Raw genomic sequence first — 25,185 nt, forward strand, 5'->3', positions numbered from 1 at the left:
TTGCTGATAGAATGTGACTGATTCTTTCTCTTCTACCAAGTTTACAATCTCAATAAGACAAGACAAGACATGAAAATCCAGAAAGCCGGGGTGCAATTTGCACTACTAAGAAGCAGTTGGCGCTTGGTTTCCATTTCTTCTCTGAAAGAGGCCACATACATATTTCATCTCTGGTATATTTGGGCAGTGCATCAGACTAAGAGCTATAAAGCTATTTAATTTTTTTTTGGTAAAGCACTTTATGCCCGGTAATGGATTTGTATATCACTTGCAGCCTGTAACATGGCTAAGTGTTCAGATTGACAGAACACCCACGTTCAGACTTGTTTATTTTTTGATAAGGAAAATGCCAGCTGACTTCGTCCATATGTGCTCTCCAACAGGATGAGGTTTATTCACATGGAATGGACAATCACTTGAGATGAAATGACAAGGAGTACAAAAACAGCAATAAGTGTGAAAATTCCAATGTTTCTCCTTTGACTTGAAAATCTTTAAAGCAACACACTGCTACTTTCAAAGATTATTAAAAAAACCTCAACAATGTCATATTAATACTTTTATATCCAGATATTTAATTTTTAATATGATGGAAATAAACAGATTATAAAATATAGCCAAGTTAAACATGTATCATCCTCCTCACATTACAATAACACATTCAAACCAGCACCGGACTAAGCAATAACTGTAAACCTTATTTTTTATATTGTGGATGAAAAGGTTTAAAACCCTGTCTCCTGACGTGGTCACCATGAGAATCATCTCCATGTGATCAGCTGCTTTTGTTGAAATCATCTCACTCCTTTATCCAAAAGACAAACTTGAATATTGCTAAGAAATGGAGAAAGGTCTGAGATTAACCTAAGGTTGAAGGTAAGGGATCAGCTCCCTCAGTACCTGAGAACCCCTGGACCAGAGACAGTTGGCATATTACTCACAAGAAAGCAAGCAATAGGCTTTTCACAGCTCAACTGGGTTGTCTTTTTTCTCATGGTCTAAGGAGAAGAAAGAATGTGAGCCAACTAAATGCAGCACTTAGCATAAAAGGCTGGTTCCAATGGCTTGGGAAACCAAGCCCCTCTGTAGGGCAGAAATCTGTATAGCCTGCTTTCATTACTATGGGTACCATATAAGCCTGTCCTCTCATCTGGATCGTGTTACATCTCTATAGTGCAAGGTTTTCAGTAATCAATTGTGTTTCAAATGGCTGCTTCGGACAAAAAAACAAGGCAGTCCTTCTGCCCTCAAAACGTGCTAAACTTCAAGGGGCCATTGACAAGTACCTCCCAGGAAGCATGTTCATTAATGTTTCATCTTATGATGCAAATTTGACATTTCTAATTCTAATGTGAGAAGTAGTTACTATGGATTCATGGATATTATAAATCAGTGTCCTGGCTCTCACTGTGGTAAGAGAGAGGGGTTAGAAACATTATTATTAATATTTTATTATTAATAAAAATAAGATAATCTGAGCTGTGTTATCTTTCTATAGTGCCCTTACACATAATATGTACTCAGATATTACTTGTTGAATACAGTGTAAGAATATGTGTTATTACTAACTTGAAAAATTATGCATCATATCAATATTGATAAAATATCCATCAAGAATTTTGAAATTTGGTTTCATGCAAATTGGTGGATAAAATAAGAGATATGTAATAACATACAAAATGAGGGTACCAAAAGTAGTGATATATGATAATTTCATGTAATGTTTTGATCATTTAATAATGATTTAACCATAAAGTAGCATCCTCTAAGTTCATGTAATTTTGATTTTAAGCAATACAGATATGATAAATATCATTAAAGAAATTGTTAAAATAGTATATATATTTACTTTGCATAATTAGCAATACAGCACTTTTCTTACTAAATTATAAATATAAACCCAAGGTTTGATGGTGGCATTGTCTACAGTGAGAATTATAAATACCATAATGGAGTTTTTATATTTTATTATCTATAGTTGTGAAAAATCATTTTTACAATATATCTAAACAAAAGGTCATTTAATTATACTTTTGTCATCTTCAACAATATTTAGTATTTAATACACAATATATTGTTAGTAATCATATTCAGGACCTGTTGGTGAAGTCTACAGACCACCATGTCTGACTTCCAAGCATTGCATTGCTTGTACAATTCCATCACATTTTTCTGTCTTACAAAACCTACCTTCTCTCTAAATTTTGTTTTGCCTAACACAAATTCACAGTTAAGAGTCTTTACACATTTCAATTTCTCCGGCTTCCATCAATGTCCTTTCTTTCTTTTCATTCTTTTATGGAATTGTGCTAAGCACGAGCTACTTCAAGTCTAAGAAGGCATGCCCTTGTGTATTCATGAAGTGCTCAGCTTGGCAGGTCATCGTGGAGGTTGGTGAGACCGCTGTTGAGTGGTTGACATTAGGCAAGATGTCACGGGTCACTATAGCCTCTCAGATTCATTTCAGCATCTCACTAAGCAAGAACACTTGGGTTTTTCTGAAGTCTTTGTGGCGCTCTTGTACCGTAGAGAGCCAAGATGAAGGAACAGACTGTCTTTACACACATCAGTCCAGCCTGAGCCTTATTGGCACTTACGGAGTCCACTGTTTATTTCATTAAAGTGAAATCTGTTTCTTTCATGTCCTGTGCAGAATGTGAAGGATGACGGACAGCATGTGTGGCGACTCAAGCACTTTAACAAGCCTGCCTACTGCAATCTCTGCCTGAACATGCTGATTGGCGTGGGGAAGCAGGGCCTCTGCTGCTCCTGTGAGTTCACTGGCTCTGCCTGATGTCATCACCTTGCTTGGGGGAAAACTGAGCTCATGCAGCTGTCCAGTTTGTGTGATATACCTCAGGCCACGATGCTTATGGTGCATATTTCCCTGTAGCTATTCAATGCTCAGGTCACAGCCAACTTTCTTTCAAAGGAAATAAATGATATGTTTGAACTCCATAGGTATTTCTTTTGTATTGTAGTTTACCTTTTAAGTATTTGTAGCAGGTTCTTTACAAGCTGAACCATCTCCCCAACCCCTCTGGTACATTATCTTACATAAAGGCAAATCTTCATATGAATATAGATATTGGAATATAAGGCATTATAAGTTGTGTTCATTTTAGTAATTTCAGTTTCCTTGTCTCACAAGATTTATTTTATTCTAATAAATCTACATTACCAGTTAGAGATTTGCTAAGAGAGTGGATGTAACTATTTCTGTTAGTTAATTTATAAAATCATCTAGTATTGATTTAATCCATAGCATTTTTACCTAAAATAAAGTTTATATTCTCTGAAATAATGATAAGTTCTCCACTGATCCAGCAATTCAGACACATCAATTTCTGCTATGTAATATGCTTTAAGGTTTTGTTTCTCTAGATACATTAATTAACATTAAGAATGACATTAATGTCATAAATGTATATTATTCATAAATGAATGAGATCTTTTTAAGATTATATAACATTTGTCAAACATCACATAAGAAGAACATTTCTGATGGCCATGTGGAAAGATCCAGATACACTAGAATGTTCTCCATGTCAAAACAAACAAAACAAACAAACAGACAAAAAAACGATCTGAGAACTTCTATAACTTTTTAAGGGAGTGAAGATTTTAGGGCAGATTTAATTGATTGAAACAAGATAACTTTCAAAGAAAGGGAGTGGTATAATATAAAAAGACAGGTTTTTGCTGGTTACAAAACTATTATTAGGGAGTACTCATAACACAAGTACTACTATAAGATAATAGGAAAGATATGTGCTCTTCCTGCCTGTTGTTAGGATATTTTAAAGTCTTATTACTAAACACTATGAGCATTACATACATTTATTCATATTTCAAGAAGTGGATTGTTAAGTTGTCGATCTGTTTACTTTGAAAAATCTCTTCTACACCTTTTACAATTCTGAAGTGGAACAGTCTTCTCATACAGCAAGTGCATGTGGCCCTACTGATATTTAGAGTGAAACCAGGAGATGTGGAGATGCACCCACAAATCTGTTTTTGTCTTGTGGCATAGATTATATACGTGCATACATATATACAATTACTGGTATAAATGTGTCTTTTTTCATATAAAGTTTTGCTTCTTGGCACCCTATGTTGCCTAATGAAGGTGGTTGTTTGAAGAAACCATATCATGATGGAAAATGAAGGACGAACTTCCCTGAAAGCCTGGCATGGATGATGGAATCTGTTCTTTAGCAGTAGACAAATGTACCATTTAAAGTTTAGATAAGTCAGTAGACAAAGCAGTACAAGCACACAGACATTTACTCCTGTGCCTGCCAGCTGCTTTCATGCCTATACTTTGTGAAATATAGACCTCTTCCTTCTAGCAAATGACACAAAGCCATTTGGCAGTCATCAATTTGTCTTTAATATTTTTGTCATCTGGGAATTATTGTGAAAAATTTGAGCAAGGACTGATTTAATTAAGCATTTCCTGTTCCTGCTATGCCATGACAGAGGAGCCTTGGTTTCTCATATGCATACTATTTCCTGTACTAATTGGCCTTTTGCATTCCATGATAAAAACAGCCGACTTGGACTTTTTTCCTTGATGCGGCTGATTGGATTGATTAGAGAACAGGGGATGCGAAATGAGCATCTGTTAGTGCCACTCTTCCCTCGTAAATTTGCAATCAGGACCAGGGTCAGCTCTGAATCTGTGTACCTGTTTCCTTTCAGTCTGCAAGTACACTGTCCACGAGCGCTGTGTGGCCAGAGCCCCGCCCTCCTGCATCAAGACCTATGTGAAGTCCAAGAAGAACACTGATGTAAGTCTGGCAATACAAGCATTTTTTTAACATGTGTCACCATGAATAGCGCCTCTTACCACCCTGCTATTTTGTTCTAGGTCATGCACCACTATTGGGTCGAAGGCAATTGTCCTACCAAGTGCGATAAGTGCCACAAAACAGTGAAATGTTACCAGGGCCTGACTGGGCTACATTGTGTTTGGTGTCAGACCACAGTGAGTACCGTGACAGCACTGCACCGGAAGGGCTTCGAAGTTCGAATAAATCACCTAACACCTTGTGTGTGTGTGTGTGGGGGGGGTGTTTTTATTTCATCTGCCAGAGCATCAGATTCGTCCTCACAGGACTCAGAATTTCAGAGAGATACCTTCATGCTTTCCACACGAGGGTCCATGGAGTAGGTTCTAGCAGTTCCCAGGAAAGCATTCAGAAACCATAAATGAAAGTTGCCAAAACAGAAGAGGGTCATTACTGCTACACTAAACCATTCTCTCATCTATGTTCCTTACCTCCAGGTACTTTGTGAACTGGGACACAAGAGGCATTGGTGCAGTTAGAATTAGGGGAAAAGCACAATGGCCGAAGCTTTAGGATACAACCGGGTTGACTGTGAAACTGCTTCAAATAACTTTTGAATAAACACAGTTATTAGATGGCATTACCATACCTGTTTAATTTCTGAAAGTAACATAAACAAACATTTCTTCCTTTTGAGTGTTTAGTCCTTCAGTTCTTTGCATTCTTTTGTCAGAATAAACAGCAGAGGGCACTGTAGTAGTTGGCAAATCCGTTTTGTTGTGTTTTGTTTTGTTTTTTTTGTTTTTGTTTTTTTGGAAAAGCTACAAGGTTCTGTCCAACCTATAGGTTAAACAGTGTTCTTAAATTATGCCCCCCCAGAGAGAGAGAGAGAGAGAGAGAGAGAGAGAGAGAGAGAGAGAGAGAGAGAGAGAGAGAGAGAGAGAATAATTTAAAAAAATCAAGTTGACTTATATTTCAAACTGCAGTTAACTGTTTAACTGTCAGAAGAGTTTGGTCATTTTAATAAAATGTCTAACAATTACAAGAACATATCAATGCTCAATTTCAAAAAGACCATAACAATTTCATTTTTAAGAACAATTATATATATATATATATATATATATAAAATGTGTATTTGGGAAACTAAACAATTACAAGACTATGTAGCTTTTCTTGTAGAAGCCTAGTCCCAGCTCCACATCATAATCCCAGGGGGTTGGAAGTATTCTATTCAATTAGTTTCAACCTTCCACTTTGTTTCCTTGAGTCTGTCTCTGAGTACTTTCAGAATTCTAATTTACAGGAACAGTAGGGACACCTTTATTGATTTATCAATTTTGTAACGTATCAGAATATATTCACCTGAAAATGTTTACATACTTAGTATTATTCATAGTCTTTTTGAGCTGTTTTATGAAAATATTAGCTTAAGACTGATCCCTCAATTAATGTTACCTAATGTGACAGATCTCTAAAGAACTGTATGTATGTCATCTTCACACTCTGGGAGCCAGGAGGGCAGAAATGTGGTCCTACCTGTAGTGAGCTTTTTAAAGAACCACCTGAGTGAATTCCATGAGAAACTCGCTAAAACAGAGGATCAGAGGATGAAGCATAGCTACCCTTCAATCTTTCTCCAAAAGCTCTTACTTACTTTACATGACTTAAAATCACAACTTGAGAAATGCAGGGTATTAACCTGACCAAAGTCACTTATAAACTGTGCCGCTGTATGCATGGATTGCCTCAGTTTGGGACAATATTCTTACACTGTAAAATGGAGTTGATAATGCCTAACTTATAGGATTGTTGCAAGAATTAAATGGGTAAAACGTCAGTGTAGACAAATGGAGCACATATTTAGTAATGCTTAGTGACTATACTATAAACTCAGTGGGCAACAGGTAAAATCAGACGTGGTGCTGAATGTGAACCCTGGTGTCCATGGAGCATGCCATGAGTAATATTCAGGGTATTGTGGTCTTATCATGGTAAGGATTTATAAGTGGAAATTTCCCAGGTCTACTCAGAATAACAGCTTGAATCCTTAAAGACCACAGGAAATTGTGTGGCTCCAAACATCACTAACTTTTGTGTCAAGGTCCATAGTGCAAGTTCTTAAGAGCAACTCCTCAACTCTTACCCTGCTGTTTATAAGAGCTGTTCCTCAAATGGTGTTTCCAGTTACTATGCTTTTTACAAGTCAGGTTTTTCTTGTCTTTCACATTTATCTCCTTCATAGAGCCTAGTGCTAAGCCCTTACATTTCTTGCTTAAAATATCTCCCCCAGATCTGAGATTTTGACTTCATGTTTCCAACCTTAGTACAATTTCTTAGCGTCCCCTCCCCACTAGATTAGAGTAAGAATCTCTTGGCTTATTTCCCTGACAGAAGGTAGTTCTCCTATATGTAGGCTGCCATAGCACCACCAGAAAAATCTTTTGAAAATTGTAATTTGTTATAATATGTCCTCTTTATCTATCTATAATAATTCCATGAAAATAAATGCAGCCTCCACACCACGCACCTTGCTTTGATTTTGAGTTCTAAAAAGATAGGTTTAAAAAGCACATGTTCTTGCCTGCTCCTTCTCCACTGACTTCCCTGTAGAGCTGGATATCTGCTAAGAAAGACTTTGAAGGTCATCATTTATCTCCACCTTATATTTAAAATGTCTCATTCCTTGGACTGTACTAGTCTTAATACTTACTAGGAACCAAATTCAGTTCTTTATTTCTCTTGATGTTTTCTTTGGTGGTAATATTTTCTCCTTCAACTTTTTTCATTTTATTTTACTTCCTTTCTTTGTTTTATTAGATTTTTTCTTTATTTACAATATTCCCTTTCCCAGGTTATCCTCCAAAAAAATAAAATATAAAAATAAAATAAAATAAAATAAAAAACTAAAACAAACCCCTGTTCCCTCCCCCCTCTCCCTGCTCACCATCCCACCCTCTCCTGCTTACTGGCCCTGGCATTCCCCTACACTGGGGCATAGAACTTTCACACGGCCAAGGGCCGTTCCTTCCATTGATGACCGACTTGGCCATCCTCTGCTATACATATGCTGCTGGAACCATTAGTCCCACCATGTGTACTCTTTGGTTGGTGTTTTAGTCCCTGGGAGCTCTGAGGGTACTAGTTAGTTCATACTGTTGTTCGTCCTAAGGGGCTGTAAACCCTTCAGCTCCTTGGGTCCTTTCTCTAGCTCCTTCATTGGGGACCCTGTATTCAGTCCAATGGATGGCTGTGAGCTTTCACTTCTATATTAGTTGGGTTGTTCTTTAGTGGTTTCATTTCTGAATGCCATCAATGTTATACTTCCATTTGCCTCCAATTGCTACAAGTTGATAGCACACAACTTTTCCTTAATCATCTGATGATCTTAAGGGAGTGCCAGAAAATCCTCAAGTTCACTATAATAAATAATATGGTAATCTTCATGTTAATTATTGAATCTCAAATGCACTTCATCTTTAAATTTTATCTCAAAATACCTTGAAATAACTTGTATTGCTCAAATCTCATTAGACTTGTTAATAAATCTTAAAACAAAAATGATAAACATCCATTTCTGCACTTTTAAGTCAATGAAATGTATGTTGATATACTATAACAGCCAGCCATCTTGTAGACCTAAAGCTAAGTTCTAAGAAGGATGTGGTAGCTCTTCTGTAAATCTTTCTACCTAACATGGAAAAAAACCAGGAAAACCATAGTGAAAAGCTGTATCTCCTATTTGCAAGTATTGTCTGTGCTTTCAATTTTTTTCCTTTGAGACAGACAAACCCTCAGCTTGGTTCTCATTTCTTTTTCTTGCTTATGTCCTGCCCCCCTTGAGACCATGCTGCCAGGTCTCATTCGTATCTGCTGAGTGCATGGTGTTTACTCTATGTTGAGTTGTTCCTAGTCAAGAAACTATGACTCCTTGTCAAGCAAGAATCACTAGAATGTGAGGTTAATACAACTATTTGAGATGAATAAGAGAATGCTTATCTTATCCATCTGAATTACTAACTTGTTTTCATGTAATAATATACTTTTAATGAAAATAATAAACTCCTGATGATGACATTTTGTCTTTGTCAAAAGTTTTTGTAAGTCATAGACAGTTTATTATTTACCAAATACCATCATTAAATAAGTTCCCTGAGTTTGTAAAATATTGATTTCATGTGAAAGTATCAACTAACAAATATACTTCAAGTCATATCATTGAACTTTTATTAGTAAGAACTATTTTTTGTATATGAATCACTAAATTCTAATGAAAACTTATACTATTTTTTTCTACTATTCATTTCTACAATTAGCTCAACACCTCTCTATAACACACACACACACACACACACATACACACACACACACACTCACACTCTTTTTCATCCAAACTTGAGACAGATTTTACTAATAAACATAGAGCTGGCTCTAAATTAGGTGCTACTGTGAGCTGTCAAATTCTGAAATTATTTCCAAGTGCTTAATTCAAGTCCAAGAAAAGCTGGTTCATATTATTTGTCTTTACTAGATGTATGCCTGTATCTACTACCTTGAAAGAGAGTTTCTGGGTATCTTAAAAATAAACTTTACTTGTCTATATGCCATCTTTTCAAAATATGAAAAGATAGATGTGGACATTTTCAAAATGTCTTTAGAAAGGTGGGAACTACTCTACTCCTCTTGGAAATTCTGCTCAAGAGGCAGGATGCATCTGTGATCTAGTTCATTTATAACCTCAAGGAGGACGTCTGTTTGTCTGTCTTTGCTTACTTTGGGCCCTTGAAGACAGTCAACAATCCTGGGCATCTTGCCAACTCTGTATTTCTCATATATCCCTATGCATGGGATGACATAGAAACTAGTTGTCCTAACCTGATTGCGTTTCTATCACACAATGCCACAAACTAGGGCATTTAATAACAAAGGATGTGCTTCTTACACACTGGAGGCTGAGTACTTCAGGTCAGGGGGCATGTCATAGTAAGCCATTTTTTAGAGTCATAACTTGGCAGATGCCATTATATGTCAAGACAAATTAATATTTGTCTTCCGTCCTACTTCTGATTTATTGTAGAGTTGCTAACTATCTTGGGGACACCCCTCATATGTCCATTTGGCTCAAGTTAGCTCTAGGATCCATCTCCAAATACTGTCCACATTTGAATTTAGGGATTGCTCTACACAGACTGTGAAAAGTGTACTTAAGAAACAGGGCTGATCTCAGAACTTTTGCTATGGTTGACTATCGATTTTGACAAATTTACCTTTATGATCTCTTATTGAAAAGACACATGCACAGATTCTCAGAAAATACAATGTCATAAGTAACCTCAAAAATACCAATTTCTTTGATTTACTTCTGCTATATAATTTCTATTGAGTTGATACCTGTATTTTTAATAGAGTCTTTTTTTTTAAAGAACATTTTCAGTTTAAAATACAGGTAACACAATCATTTATGACTGGTAGTGTTGATTCGCAGCTCTTCTTTGTTTGGCTGTTAGGTTGGTTTTTAGTTTCTGTCTTGTTGTCAGGTACATTTCTGGGCAATGTGAGGCCTCAGCGACAGCTGCTTCACAATTTGACTCACAGCTTATAAAAATGGTCAGTTCTTTAACCATGCTGCCCATAGTTTTGATTTTGCCCTCTATTAACAATACCATGGACTAGATAGCTACTAGAATATACCTTCCAGATGTTTGATTATAGTTTTCACAAAAATATGGTATTCCAGTACATGATTAGTTGATATTCATCTCTTAAGACATGCTCCTTTTAATATGTGTTCTCATTTTACTGACAGGCAAGATGCTTACTCATGTTATGGACCCTGCTATTTGCTGATGTTTCTTTAAGACTGAACAGAAAAATTCAGAGATATAGGACATTCTGGAAGTAAAACTTGAAAATATTATACTGGACTTAGGTCTAAAAAGGCAGCATTCCATGAGATGTATTGAGTTATATCCTCACTTACTCTAGTCTCCTGGTCAGTTGAATATTTCTAAGTCCTTAGTTCTGTTCATTTGGGCCTAAGTGTAAAAATATGTCCCTAATTTTACTTACTGTTTATATTGGAAATACATGTGATGGAGGGGCACACGATGTTGAGACTCAAATGCTGTCTGTGAGCTACTCTAGCCTGAAACTGCGTGTTCCGTCTTTACCTCCATTTTATGCAATGTGTCATTTTAGGACGGCCCACAGAGTACAAATTCAAGACAGTCTCACTATGTACAGGCAAAGATTGCCTTTTCAGAAAGTTTTAGGTTCTTCTGCCTCAGTTTTAGGGTAGTTGCATAATATCAAAGAGTAAAAACTCAATCTTTTTGACAAACCAAATCCAGAGGAGACTTAGCACATAGGGTCTGCCTTGGGTTTTCACTGCCTCAATGGACTTATTTTCTGGAGCTTCTATAACAAAAATGTCATTAGTTAAATTGTGTAAGACAACATAAATTTATTCTCTTACATCCTGGAAGAGAAGAAACCTAACATAAGATGTCAACAAGGCCATTAGCACTCTGAAAAATTTATGGATGAATCCTTTGCCGTTACTGGATGCTGGTAGTTTCTAGAAATTCATGGTGTTGCTTACATTGTAAAGACAACATTAGTAGCTCAGCCTGGTTTGTCTCATGTGGCCTTCCCTCTGTGTCAGTATTTCCTGTCCAGGTTTTCTTCTCATTATAAAGCTTCCAGTCAAGAGCCAGACACATCCAACATGATTATATTCTAGCTTGAGTATTAACATAGGCTGTATTTGCAAAAAAGTTTCACATTCACTCATATCTGGAGTCAAGATTTTGATCTTTACATATGATTTAGATGGGACCATTTTCACCTTACCCCTTGACAGCTTACCTATATAATCTATATTCCAGGGTCATATTTATTTTATGAGACTATTTCAATAAACCAATAATATATTTTAGAGTTACTTTAAGGAAGCTGCATTTTTATTGCCCCTGCAGAGTGTAGGTTTATTTACTTCTATTGTATACAGGGATTCAGTTGCTTCTTTGTCTTTAATGCCTTTTATCTTTTGGCAAAGGTTAGCAGTGCCTAAGAGGAATCACGACCCAAGTTTATATAAAGAAGTTTACGTGCTACTGAGAGAAGGAGATGCTGATTGTAGCTAGATGTGTAAAAATACTTTTATTTCATATAATGCAGCCTAATGGGCATGAATTATAGTGTGAGTACTTGAACTCTAATGCGGAGCCTCTGCGTGACAAATGCTGAAGAGTATAGGACAGTACAAATCCGCTTTCAATGCAGTTCTATCACCACCATTCAATCAACAATGAGCCTAAACTTCGTGTGGCTAATGAACTGCTTATATAGAGGAGTTAATATAGCTCAGGATTAAATGGAATGACCTTCCGAAATGAGTGGATAAACGGAAATTGAAAAATAATGTGTACTAATTTTTTCAACAACACACATGAAGTATGACTATTTTATACTAAACCAATATCAAGTAGTGAAGGGAGAAATTTCTGAATATCTTTGAGTGAGAATTATTTTCATCAAATACTTGATAAAGTCCATTTCTTTGATTTCAAACTATCACTACTTTATCTTTTTTTATACTTACATTTTAATTTAAACTAGCGATCAAGGCTGATAAAAATATCAGCTTAGGTTCATACATATTGTAAAATAAATATCACATTATATGATTACATGTTAACCTAGTGTCGGGCTCATAAATACAATATAAAGATCCACTTTTATAATCATAATCATCTTCTTTTATTTATATCCTGCTCCTACTGAGATGAATCTCAGGTTACATTTACATATTGAATTAGAAAGTTAAAACTAATGATGGGATCAATTATGCCCCATACTGAGCTGTGCACTTTGGAATGACTTTGAGAAAACATGAGGGTCAAAAAGAAAAAAAGAAGCATCCACAGTGCACAGTGGTTTCAAGATTATATTGAAGGGTAAGCAAGGAAACGATGCAGTTGGCAATAAATTGTGTTGGTAAAAGAAAGCAGGATTGTTTAGTATAAAGTTTTCAATAAGCGTCTGAGCCTGTTTGCTCTTCTAATTCTTCTAATATACTTTTTTAAATGTATTATGGTACCTAATCTGCAATTAACTCTTCCCTGGATGCTATTGTCATGTAGATTTGATGTTACTCCTGTTTTTTTTTTCCTAGCTGCACAATAAATGTGCTTCTCATCTAAAGCCTGAATGTGACTGTGGACCCTTGAAGGACCATATTTTGCCACCCACCACAATCTGTCCAGTTGTATTGGTGAGTTCGTCTTTATCATTCGGGTGTTAGTCGTGCATACTGTGAGAAACTGGGACACTATACCAATGAGTATTTTCTGGAAATAATTTTTCATTAGTTAAGGAACAACTCTGTCAGCCTAAGCCCACACCATAACTCCAGAGTAGAAACCTCTCTCTGCTCATGGCATTCTCTTCTTCCATGTGTGCATACACACTGGGGTAAGGGGTGCTCTAATTGAAGCAGATTTGAGTGTTGTCTCTTAGTCAAGCTGTACTTACCAGAAATCGTATGGGCAGAATGCGTCTACTTCTTTCATATTTTATAGATATAGCTTCCCAGAAGAAGAGGTTATTCTTGTGGGCATTTTTGCTAGGAATGCACATTTTATTTCTAAAGTTTTGAGGTGTCTCTTTTAGGTCAGAAGCTACCTTGAAGTGATGACACAGATGTTGAAATATGTTATGCATTCCTACTAGCTATTTTTTAAAAACTATTAAACAATAAATTTTACTACCTGCATCTTAATTACCTACTAAATAAATATAGAAATGAAAAATGGCATGGGGAGTAATTATGAAGACTCATAATTAGAATAGAAACAAGTATTCCAAGACAGTGTTCACTTTCAGAACCCTAATTGTTACTAAATTAAAAGTGTTTTCACAAAACAAACTATATTATATATGTAACACACATCATTTTCTTCAAAAACAACTGCAGAATTATATTTCTAGAACTTTAGCTTTATATAATAAAACTACAACAACTAAGAAATGTTATACAAATACATTTGTAAAGGTCAGCTGAGAAATTAATCACATTACTCAATTTTTACCTACTTGTAATTCATTTTTGTGATTATCTGAGAAATACTGATGGTGTTTTAATATGCTTTTACTTACAAATTATTATAAACTATTGTGTTGGATTACAACAAGAAAGAAAGAAAATACCTATAGTTACAGAGGATGGTAGTAATTACTTTTAATATTTTCCCAGTGTAAACATACATAATAAATGAGATTAATTATAAATATTGAGAGTCATAAAATACTTTAGATTTTAAATTAATTGGTTGCTATCTTTATGCATTTAGAATAATTAAAGGATTATATTTTTAACATTACTTTTTCTTTCTACAAAAAAAAATTGTAATTTTGATGACTTAGATGCATCTTTGAGGTTTTAATTCTTACAAAAGTCTGACTTGCTTTTCTCCCATAAAATTCATGTGGGATACTCTGCTCAATGAGAACCCTTCAGGCCAGACTGTGTCACAAAATGTCAATCATGGAGTGCAGAATTCCCATCATTCCTTTCTTTGGGACTTGAAGGCTTAATAACATGTGTTGCATGGATATTCTTGCCTTCCCACCATCTAGGAAAATATTCCATTCCTGAATTTGGATACTTTTGATACTGAAAAGTTATCTTCAAACATTAAATATTTGTGTGGCGTCTGTCTTGATTTGTAACTCAACTGTTGTTATTGAATCATTAGAATATGTTTTGTGGACTATGTTGTTGTCTGAGGCAAATTCTTACCTACATTGAGATCACTGTCATTATGACTCACTCAGTTCTGGCTGTTTCTTGAGACCTTTCTTTCAGAATCTTTGCAGGGGTTAAAATGCCACCTTGACAGCTAATGGTGTATCACTTGGGTCTTGCTTCTGGTGTCACAGTTTTAGCACTTTTACTCTTCTTCTTAATGAGATGCTATGGTTTCCAGTTGACCGCATTTCTCTTTGGCAATGTTTTTCACCTGGGACTATCTGTCCCAGTGGCATTCTTACAATCCTGCTTCCTTTCAATACATATCTACGCTGCTTTCTGGGTCTACATTCTAAAATGCAAATATGAATTGTCTCTTTCATGTATAAAATGGTTGCTGCAATTCCTTATTTGAATTCCAAATGTTCTTCGATGGTAAAGAAAGTTCTTAACTGGATCAACTCCACTCCATCTTTTGCAAAACACATAAGACACTAGAAAGCAAGGATAATTGAACTGCTTGTAATTCTCAGAGTACGTGTGTCTCCTCAATCCTCAGCAGTTTTGTGTATGTTAAAAAAGCAGGTGAAATTACTTCACTTTAGGATTTTTACTGCCATGCAAAGCAAGAGTGAAAAGCCATTTTTTGTATAATGGAATAAATACATTGAATATGATATCCATTAACTATTTGAAGGCTCATCCTTTACCTAGAAAATTGGGTAAACTCTTCCAACTGCTGGCCATTGAAACTTTCTAATCTGGGGACCCTCATGACTACCCAGGAAGGATTTTACACTGTTATCTGCTCTAAATTTTCAGTATATATTTAAAGAAAACTAAATAAATAAATTAAATAAAAAATTTATTAAATAAATAAATAAATATTTAATAAATATTTAAGTAAATATTAAATATTAAATAAATATTAAATAATAAAAATTATCTAAGTTACTTTATTGGACAATTCACCCATTTTTAATGTCTTTGTCTAAGAATTTTGAGATAGTATTACTCATGAAGCTGGAGGTGTTGAGCTAAGATATTATGAAATGGCCACTCATGTCATCTATATCACACCATACAAAATGTCAAAGAAGAAATAAAACCAACTACTTGTATGCAATTATTCTTTAGCTTTTTTGTTGAAGACGGTTCTATTGAAATTAGATTCACAGGCCATAATATCCACCCTCTTAAAAGATACATTTCAGTATTGCTCACTGTACTTGGAGATTTGCAGCCACCAGTCCCTCACCTCAAGACAATGAATATGCCTGTCTGAGACCTATGCCTTCATTTCTCTTTGGTATATAACCCCTTAAATGCAGCAGTTTAATTACCATAGAGATGGTATTTGTTTAGGGTTAATATTTCTCAGATCAGAAACAGCATTTCATATTATTACCATCATTTGAAACTGTCAGTGTTTTCTTCGGCAGCTGTTCAGATGGCAAAAAGATTTTCCATTATATTTAATACACCTTTGTATTAGCTCCCCACTGCAGAATGGGCCATCAGAATTAAAGTTGTAGTTACCTTGTCAATAAAATTAAGCTCATTTAATATAAATAGTTGATTAATAATTAGCATTGTTTCATGAAATGAGAAGTTGCTATCTCTGTGGCATATAACTTTAAGCATTGAGAAGAAGAGATATCTGATGTGGGACTGTGACATGCATGGTCAAAAAGACATCTACAACAAAACAACTTAAGGATGACTTAAAGAATGTTATAGCAGAGACCAGAATATGGGAATTAACTTTATGTTGGATTGGTTCAGATGAAGGGAATCTGCAACCACAGGTCTGGGTGTACAGGATGTTCACCACATATTTAAAATTAAGATGATCTAAGAATGGTTTATTGGATGCTGCTTCTAACTCTACTCAGAATAACTGCAAGAACTTGTTCCAAAGATTACTCTCCATCAGTGATGAATGAGGGGAGGTGGTACAACTAACTGTGTGTTCCTTAGTGTTAATGCTAGAAGAATGTTTTTAGCTGGAAGCCAAGAGTCTTCTCTTTTGGAACCATTACATGTTGTAATGGCTGAGAATATTAGAGGGTGTTATAAGCAAAGTGAGTATAAAAGAAGAATGCAGATAGTACATAGGTCTCAGATCATTCAATGAAACTTTTACAAAAATAGAGATATGGAAGATTGAGGGGAAAGAAAGTAGCATGGGGTAGTGGTATACAGAATATTTAACAAGATGCTGGCATTTAAGCATCTGTGATATAAGCAAATGCCATTTCCTTCAGGATGTTCAGAATGACAGATATATATATATATATATACATATATATACATATATATGTATGTATATATATATATTTGAAATAAATAAGTATATGGGTTACCCATAATTATTTGTATGTAGGCATAGTGTAGTAACTTAACAGAAAAATACGTGATTATATACAAATTATAGAACTTAATACCACACACAAATCTGAAATGCAAGATGAGATAAGTCCTAAATTTCGTCTAAGCAAGTGGCCGCTCCTCTGCTGCAGGTGGAAGCAAAACTGGATAGACAAATCTAGACCACACACTTTGAGTCATTTGCATGTAGATCCTGACAATTATTTCTTTATTTTACTAGATGACCTAATAACATCTCTTTTTGGTAAATGGAGCATGACGTGTTGGTTCAGAAAAGCTTTTATAAAATATATCTAGCATTCAAAAAATGATTAATTTATATCATCTTTATTTTATGAGGATTCACTGGAACTTAAAATTTGAATTTTAATCTTTAATTGTAAAAATAACTAATTGTTCATAAAATCTAAATAAGATGTAAATTAAAAATTTTTAATTCAGTAATATAAAAGAACCTTATAATAAATAACCACTGTGGTATGTAGATCTTTTTCTTATTTTCCTGTAATTAAGCTAGATATGTCATTTGACATACTGCCTTAATATTTAAAGATATATATGTATACATATATGCCTACATGTATATATATAATGTATATATATATATAATTAAATATATTTGAAAGTATTAGGAATTTGTATGAGGAAAAGCCACATAATTTCTGTAAAAGAGCACTTTTTTATTAGATATTTTCTTTATTTACATGTCATATGATTTCTCCTTTCCCAGTTTCCCCTCAAAAAAAAAAACCCAAAAAACAAAAAACAAAAAAACAAAGAGCATTTGTAATGTAAGTACTGTTTGTGGATACCACTTGCCCATCCCTTATTTTGTTAGGAGTGACCTCTTATGGAAATCTTCAAAAGGCTACTCTCTCCTGACTTCTTCTACTCAACAGTACAAGGTATCACTGTCACATGCTATTTTGTTCTAGAAATGTTTCTGTTTGACAGTGATCCTGCTTTTTTTTCTTTCTGTACTGCAAACCCATTTGCAACACCAGACCATAATAGATGAGATATTTGTGAAATAGTTACCACATATTGACAGATATAATTAATTTTTAACTTTAAATTAGCTTCAAATGATTATCTCATCTTCCTTTAAACTCAAACATATCACTATAATCCATAATCAAATCAGTATCCAGTAAAAATAAAAAAATGAATTTAAAGAATTCATCTATTTATCATCTTCTCTCCTTTTAGACAACTGAGGAATTCCTGTGGAATAACATCTTATAGATGTAGTATATTATTAAGTTTTAGTAAATAAGTTTTCACAGATGCCAAACTGATAAATAGTGATGCTTCTCAGATCATACAAAGTGAAAGAACATTATTGGAGTGATTTAGGATCTAAGAATATTCCTTAGCTTTGAGTCAAATGGTTCTGATTCTACCTCTCCTTCCCCTTCACTGATAACTCTGTAATGTGGCCAATTATGGTGTTACTGCAGCAGCCATCTACGTAGTCCTACGTATAACACCCTCAGAGAACCATATGCCATATTAACTTCTCCTCTTCCGATCTTTCTTACTCTTCCACAATTTTAAGCATTCTAAATTATACATTGTAAATATGGTGATTACATCTTAAATAGCATAGGGTATGTGAAGTCTTCTTAGAGCATGTGTTAAACTAAGTCACTCCTCCACAGAATGTCAGAAGGTCTGTTAGGGAGTGAATATGGTGTGCGACGCTTCTTCACAGCTCGGTTATTATGGGATCTTTTTGCGTCTACCTATCACTTACCTCACGCAAGTGAGAACTAATAATAACATCCCCAATGGTGAACATCAGCCAGTGTTACGAGGAGGGATACATCTGAATTATCTACAATTCTCAAACTTGCGAACAGTTTGTAACTTCCTTACGTCGGTTCTTGAGCTTCCATAGATGTAGTGTGTGGTGGGGAGGTGTGAACACTTGATTGAGGCTTGAGCTTGCTGCTCTGAGCTCCATATTCTACTTTCGTACTGTTTCAGCTTCTTTGCTCTGCTTTTTGACTTACCTCTTTCACCTTCAGCTACAGCCACAGTACTCACGTTTTCTCTTTGGAATTTTCTGCATAACCTACCTATGATTTGATGATTTGCACCCATGCAGTTTTCTTTTTTTCCTTTGTCAAAAGAATGGGGATAAAGTACATTGTCAGTTCTCAATAAATGTTTCATCAGTGTCATTACTTAATATTCATTTAATTAATATTCATTATAGGTCAATTCATAATTGTCATCATGGTAATGATAGGCAAAAGGGATCTCATTTTTTCTATATTTTGAAACTCTAAAAGATTCAGTTTCATGGTATTATTCACAAAGGAAAGTTGCTTTGTATTTATTTAATTTTTAAGATGAGCAGTATTAAATAGTAGCATTCAAATCACAGTGAGGAGTACAGAACATTAGAGTATTATCATGTGTATAAAATATCAAATACACATTTGTGTCTGGCTAAGCATATTCTTGATGTATGATGCTAATAGTTGTATCATAGGAAAGAGGACAACATAGAGTAGCATTATGTGATTCTTACATTGTCTATACCTGTGAGATGGACCAAATTTCATTACATTGTCCTGGCTAGCTTCATAGTTAACTACAATGTACTGGTTAGATTAACTTTGTTATGTTCTAAGGAACTCATTTGTATGCTGTTGTCACACACACACACACACACACACACACATACACACAAACACACAGAATGTCATTTCATAAGAAAATGATCACTATCTATGTCCACTTATATTTGTTTCTACATAAAGTAATAGATTCTGATTTTGTGTTTATTTTTAATAGAACTCTAGCAATATTTCTATAAGTTTGTACATTAGTTTCCACTTGAAATTTAATTGTACACAGAGCCAGTTATAATTCTTTTTAAGGAAACAAATTTGTGCCTTAGTAAGTTTATCCCAGTTCATAGAAAAGCCAAAACACATTGCCAATAAAATATAATTTGGAAGTTTGATGAAGATAGAAATCAAATGGAAATCAAAAATATGCACCCATACATAAACATCTCAAAAGGGGATTTAAAGCCATAACAAGCTAAAATCTTAAAGTAAATGCAAATGAAATTTAAAAATTCACATGTGCCTGTGATTCACAAATAGGGATGTGAGATTATCTACTAATGAATGGTTTGAGCTCTTCTACAAGTAATTTCCAACAATGGCTAAGGCAGGACATATAAAAATACCATACATAGCAAGAAGTGAGTAAATTCATACCAAAGTTAAGTTCCAACTGAAAGTTTATGTCATTGAGTGTTACAAATTTCACAGTGGTACTTTTTCCACCCATAGATTTTAATAGCTTTACAAGGAAATGAAAGACCCAAGCTTGACAGTGTTTACCTAGAAAAACACTTTGGAGTTTTATTTGTATATAAACCCCAAGATCAATGTATGGCAGTGGGAGACATCCCCCCACCCCCGCTGTGTTCCAGAAACTCCCAGTGCAATGTGGAAACCTTGTTTCATTTTGTGCTATATTTTTATAACAATAGTTACTAGTATGTAGGGTGATGGCTTATGGGTAAAGCTCACTTTAGTATTGCCAAAAGTAGTAATAAATCTGCAACTATAGAACAAGGAAGTAGTATATCACATAAATGTTAGATAAATTGCATGTCTGAACATTCATTGCATAGAATGAAGAAAATAGCTATTGTAATTGTTTTTATTGATAAAAGACAACAAACAAAACATCTATTCCAAATTGGCACAGTCGAAGCATGTGACTAGAGAGTTGAAGATAAAGAGGGAAAATAGGAAAGAGAACATAAGCCAAATATCCCAGCATCAGTATAATGCGGTGTAAACACCCAGGGCAACTGACCCTTGTCTAATGCATAGGAGGACTAAGAAAGTGTCTTGGATTCCTGGAGAAGGACAAAATGCTATTCCTACACTAAGAAACAAAACTAACAAGCATTTTTAATTTTAGGTATACTGAAAAAAATCAAACTGAATGAAAAGCATCTGTGTTTTCTGTTTGATTGATTTCCCTCATGCAATTTCTATACAACTCTTTTTGCCTCATAAAATTATTTCAAGTTTCCCTGGAACGGAAAATGTGTTCAAGCACACAATATTGGAAAGAATAATGAGGAAAACCTATGAGGAAAACCTATTCTAAGAGCCTGTAGGAATATTTTTGTCTTGTTAAAGGTATCCTGATTAAATAATGTTACATGGTACTAGATATTAGAGACTGGTGGAAAGTCTCAAGACACATGGAATCACATGTAATAATGCAATCTCATGTACCACTTGCTAGAGTATCAGCTGTGTTGAGAGTGCTGTATGATTACATGGAACAATTGAAAGAAAGTTAAATTTCTATCTTCAAATAATACACATGAATTAAATACTAATTTCTTGATGAGATCATTATTAAAGGCTTTTTTTTCCCTAAAAAGAGACTGTTAAAATGTTGGACAATTGGTAAAAGAAAAAGAGTTATAATAATAAATATTAAAATTTTAATATAAGAGTAGAAGCTTATTATGGTACACCGTAACAAAAATACCCATCTTTTATAAAGTCACAAAATTTCTAAAATTGTCTGTTGTTATCTAATATGTATCAAAATGTTGTCCTAGTTAAACACTGACTAGGCAAACTTGCCATAAACCAAGACAGAAAGGTGTCCAGGAATGTGAACTTCTCTGTTATGCTTGTCTCATTCCTAGGATGATTTTCGTGGACAGGACAAACATCAGATCTAATGACATTAAAGATAATGCTCTGTGTCACTGTCACCACTTAAGTTTAAAATGTTAAATGCAACCGAAACCAGATGTCCTGAAAGCCATTAGAAGTGTAAGGATATGCCTTGCAATTGTAACCTGTGGATTTAGTGTTTCTTGCTGAGAAGGAAAAATCGTAAAGGACCCATGTTCATGCCTTCTTCTGTTTCATATTTATGTCAGTTTTTCAGTTTCATTTTTCCTTCAAATATAAGGACAAATGAATTTATCTGTAAGTTGTTTAATAGACTTCTCTTTCGTATTTCATATTCTTTACTTATATTTTCACTGCTTATGTCAACCTGTGTTTCTGATTACCCATGAATTGCAATAATTCTGTTGAAGCCTCTATGCCCTCTGCTGTCAAATCTAGATGGTAAGACCTTTCACTTAAAGATACATCACCACTCCCCTCCCCCAACCCCACCCACACACACTCACACTGTTTCCTGGTTCGTTGGCTTTTTGTTTGTTTAGTTTGGTTTTTCCACTTGACAAAAACTAGTATTTGGGAAGAGGGAACCTCAAATGAGCTGTCCCAACCAGTTTGGCTTGTGGAGTATTTTCTTAATTAGGGATTGATATGTGAAAGCCCAGGCCACACAGGTGGTTCTTAGTTGTATAAGAAAGCAAGCTTAGCAAGTCATGAGGAGCAAGGCAACAAGCATCTCTCTTCAGTTCCAGACTCCAAATTTAGGCCTTGAGTTCCTGCTCTGGCTTCCCTAAGTAATGGAATGTTCCATGAGAATTGTAAGCTGAAATAATAAACCTTTTTCCCCGAGGTTGCTTTTGATCAAGGTTTATCAGAGCAAGACAGTCTCTCATGGGTCATGGCATTTATAGCTTCATTTGAATAAGGAAGACAAATCCAGAAAGGAATGTCACTGTGGAACATTGAAACATTCTCCTCTTTTCTATAGTATGCTTACTCTATACCATCCGTAAGTTCTTTTCAAGTTGTGTCCTCTGATTTTTGTTTCGTCTATATCCGGGGATTTTACTGTGCACATATGCCTTTCTTTTTTCTTTTTTTTCTTTTTTTTTTCTTTTTATTTCAAATGTTGTTCTTCTTCCTGGTCCCCCTCCATGAGCACCCAACTCCATCCCCCTACCCTTTGCCTCTACCCACACCACCCACCCACGGAGACAGATGCAGATACGTACAGATAATAATTGGACTGATCCCGGAATCTCCTATGGAAGAGTTAGGGGCAGGATTGAAGAGGCTAAAAGGAATTGCAACAACATAGGAAGAACAACAGTGTCAATTAACTGGACTCCTCAGAAATTCGAGGCTAAGCCACCAACCATAGAACATAAATGGGTTGGTCCGTAGCTCCTGCTACATATGTAGTAGAGGACTTCCTTGTCTGGCTTCAGTGGGAGGGGATGTGCTTGGTCCTGTGGAGGATTAATGTTCTTTTTTCATTCTCGTACCCCTGCCTTCCGGAGGAATTCCTGTGAACATATCCTGTGAACATTTCTTCAAAAATCAGACCTGGGAGCTCTCTGTAGCTTCCCTGTTATGGTGTGGGTGCTTCCTGGAGGAAGCCATTGGGCTGCCAATAGGCAATCTTAGAAATCCTTTTCTTATCCTCTATGGTGTTTGACATGATTAGAAATACTCTTCCTCCATGCTCTGTATGGTCCATCCATCATATTTCTTTAATTTTGATGTTTATTCTCTAAACATACTATGAGAAAATATGGATGTGTATGCATTTCATTATTGAAATACTAAAACCAACCCAAACAAAACAAACCCCTTTCATGTTAAAAAAGAACACAACTGTGTGAGAGTCCTTTTTTTTTGTCTATGGCGTTATGGCATTATTCATTTCCAACAAGATATATATTATATCTGGGAATAATATTGTGTTAGAATATAAGGAAAACATGGATTTATGACACATATGCATACACACATGTATAATATTATGGAATAAGTACTCTTGAAAAATTAAATGATTACTTACAAATTGGTTGGGGTGTACTCCTGAAAACCATATGGAAAATAGTAATTTAACTTAGTGTTGATCCAAAATTTCCACTGGAAAGCAGTATAGGCGTGTTTTTTAGCATGAATGTCAAATTCTAATAACGGAAGTAGGTTTTATAAATATCTATTTCTAAATCCATTTATAAGATATAACTTTTTAAAAAACATATATATCTAATTTATCATACATAGACCTTTGAAATTATTTTCTATTTATGGCATTGTGCTTTTAAAATTTGGAATATTCATATAACAATAAATTATTTTTTGATACAATTTTATTGAAATGGAACATAACACATGTATTAGGGAAATATAAAAAAATAGACTATAGGTAGATTAATTCCATATGAATTCATACTTTTTGTCGAAAGTATCACATGTACCCGAGATTTCTTATGCATTTACTATTTTTACCATGTTTTATATAATCTGAATGTGTGGTATGATATAATATGCATGGTTTTAAAAAGAATATATTCTTAGGTACATACATATGTTCATCTTAGAGAAAATATGGTATTAAAATAGCTTAGGCTGGGTTAAAGGGTTTGGTGTTTTATTAAAATACAAAAATAGTTGGTACTTTTATAAGTCTGAGCATTTTTGATCATTATTTCATAAGCTTTACAAGTTTAAATATTTATTTTAATATCCTGATTTATAATATAGAGGTAAAACGTAGTTGCCTCAACACTTTAAAATGAAAATAATTTGCATCCCAAATATATTCAAGTTCATGATAACATCTTTTTGGAAATTTCAGAGAACAATGTGGTATCCAAAAGCTTACCCAAACCTTAAATATATTTTAGGTACTGTCTAATAAATGCTTTTCAAAACCAAAGATACACAATAATTTGTTTAGTTGGATATCAGAGTATGGCGCTCGTACCTCACACTACATGCCAAACTTCCGACTCATGCTAAATGGATTTGAACACAATTTGTGCATGCAGATCTCAAGTGGTAGTCTCTTAATAGATGCCAGCCACTCTTTATTGCTGCCCTCTTTTATTTCAGTAACATTTTAATTAATTCACACTGATTGAATAAATGTACATTGAGACTTATTTCCTAATGAGGGCGCAGTTAGAGGAAAGGTTCTGCATCATCCTGATATCCTGTGGGTAATTATATTCTAATTATATGGTCAGGGGAAAAGAGGCTATAACTCAGTACTGATATTGTTCGCTGGGCCCAATTAATTACAAGCACATAATGAAAGTTCATGATAAGGTTGACTGGCAGTCAGTGTAAATTTTGACTCAATTGAATTGTACCTAAAGTGAATACAGTGCTGGACTTTAGCCTGGGTAGAGAATGCTTTGGCATGAAATCAGTGGGTATTCAGATGGACTAAAGATCAGTGAATTCTATCACATGCTATGTCTTCAATGGACTTTTTTTTTTCCCAAAGGACGATGAAAGGAAAACTAAACTCTGACTGTCAATATTATCAACAATACTCTCTCATGATCCTGGAAAA

General features: G+C 34.8%; 1 protein-coding gene across 6 annotated transcripts in view; it reads left to right on the forward strand.

Annotated features, from left to right (window-relative positions):
- Dgkb (diacylglycerol kinase beta) overlaps positions 1-25,185 on the forward strand; it is a 716,847-nt gene that overhangs the window by 230,125 nt on the left and 461,537 nt on the right. For all 6 annotated transcript variants that reach the window (XM_031355722.1, XM_031355727.1, XM_031355725.1 and 3 more), the window contains 4 exons: positions 2,654-2,771; positions 4,705-4,793; positions 4,874-4,990; positions 12,970-13,068. In XM_031355722.1, the coding sequence (XP_031211582.1) occupies positions 2,654-2,771; positions 4,705-4,793; positions 4,874-4,990; positions 12,970-13,068 (423 nt within the window). The remainder of the gene's footprint in view (positions 1-2,653; positions 2,772-4,704; positions 4,794-4,873; positions 4,991-12,969; positions 13,069-25,185) is intronic.

Source organism: Mastomys coucha, unplaced genomic scaffold (assembly GCF_008632895.1).
Source record: "Mastomys coucha isolate ucsf_1 unplaced genomic scaffold, UCSF_Mcou_1 pScaffold6, whole genome shotgun sequence".
NCBI classification, from domain to species: domain Eukaryota; kingdom Metazoa; phylum Chordata; class Mammalia; order Rodentia; family Muridae; genus Mastomys; species Mastomys coucha.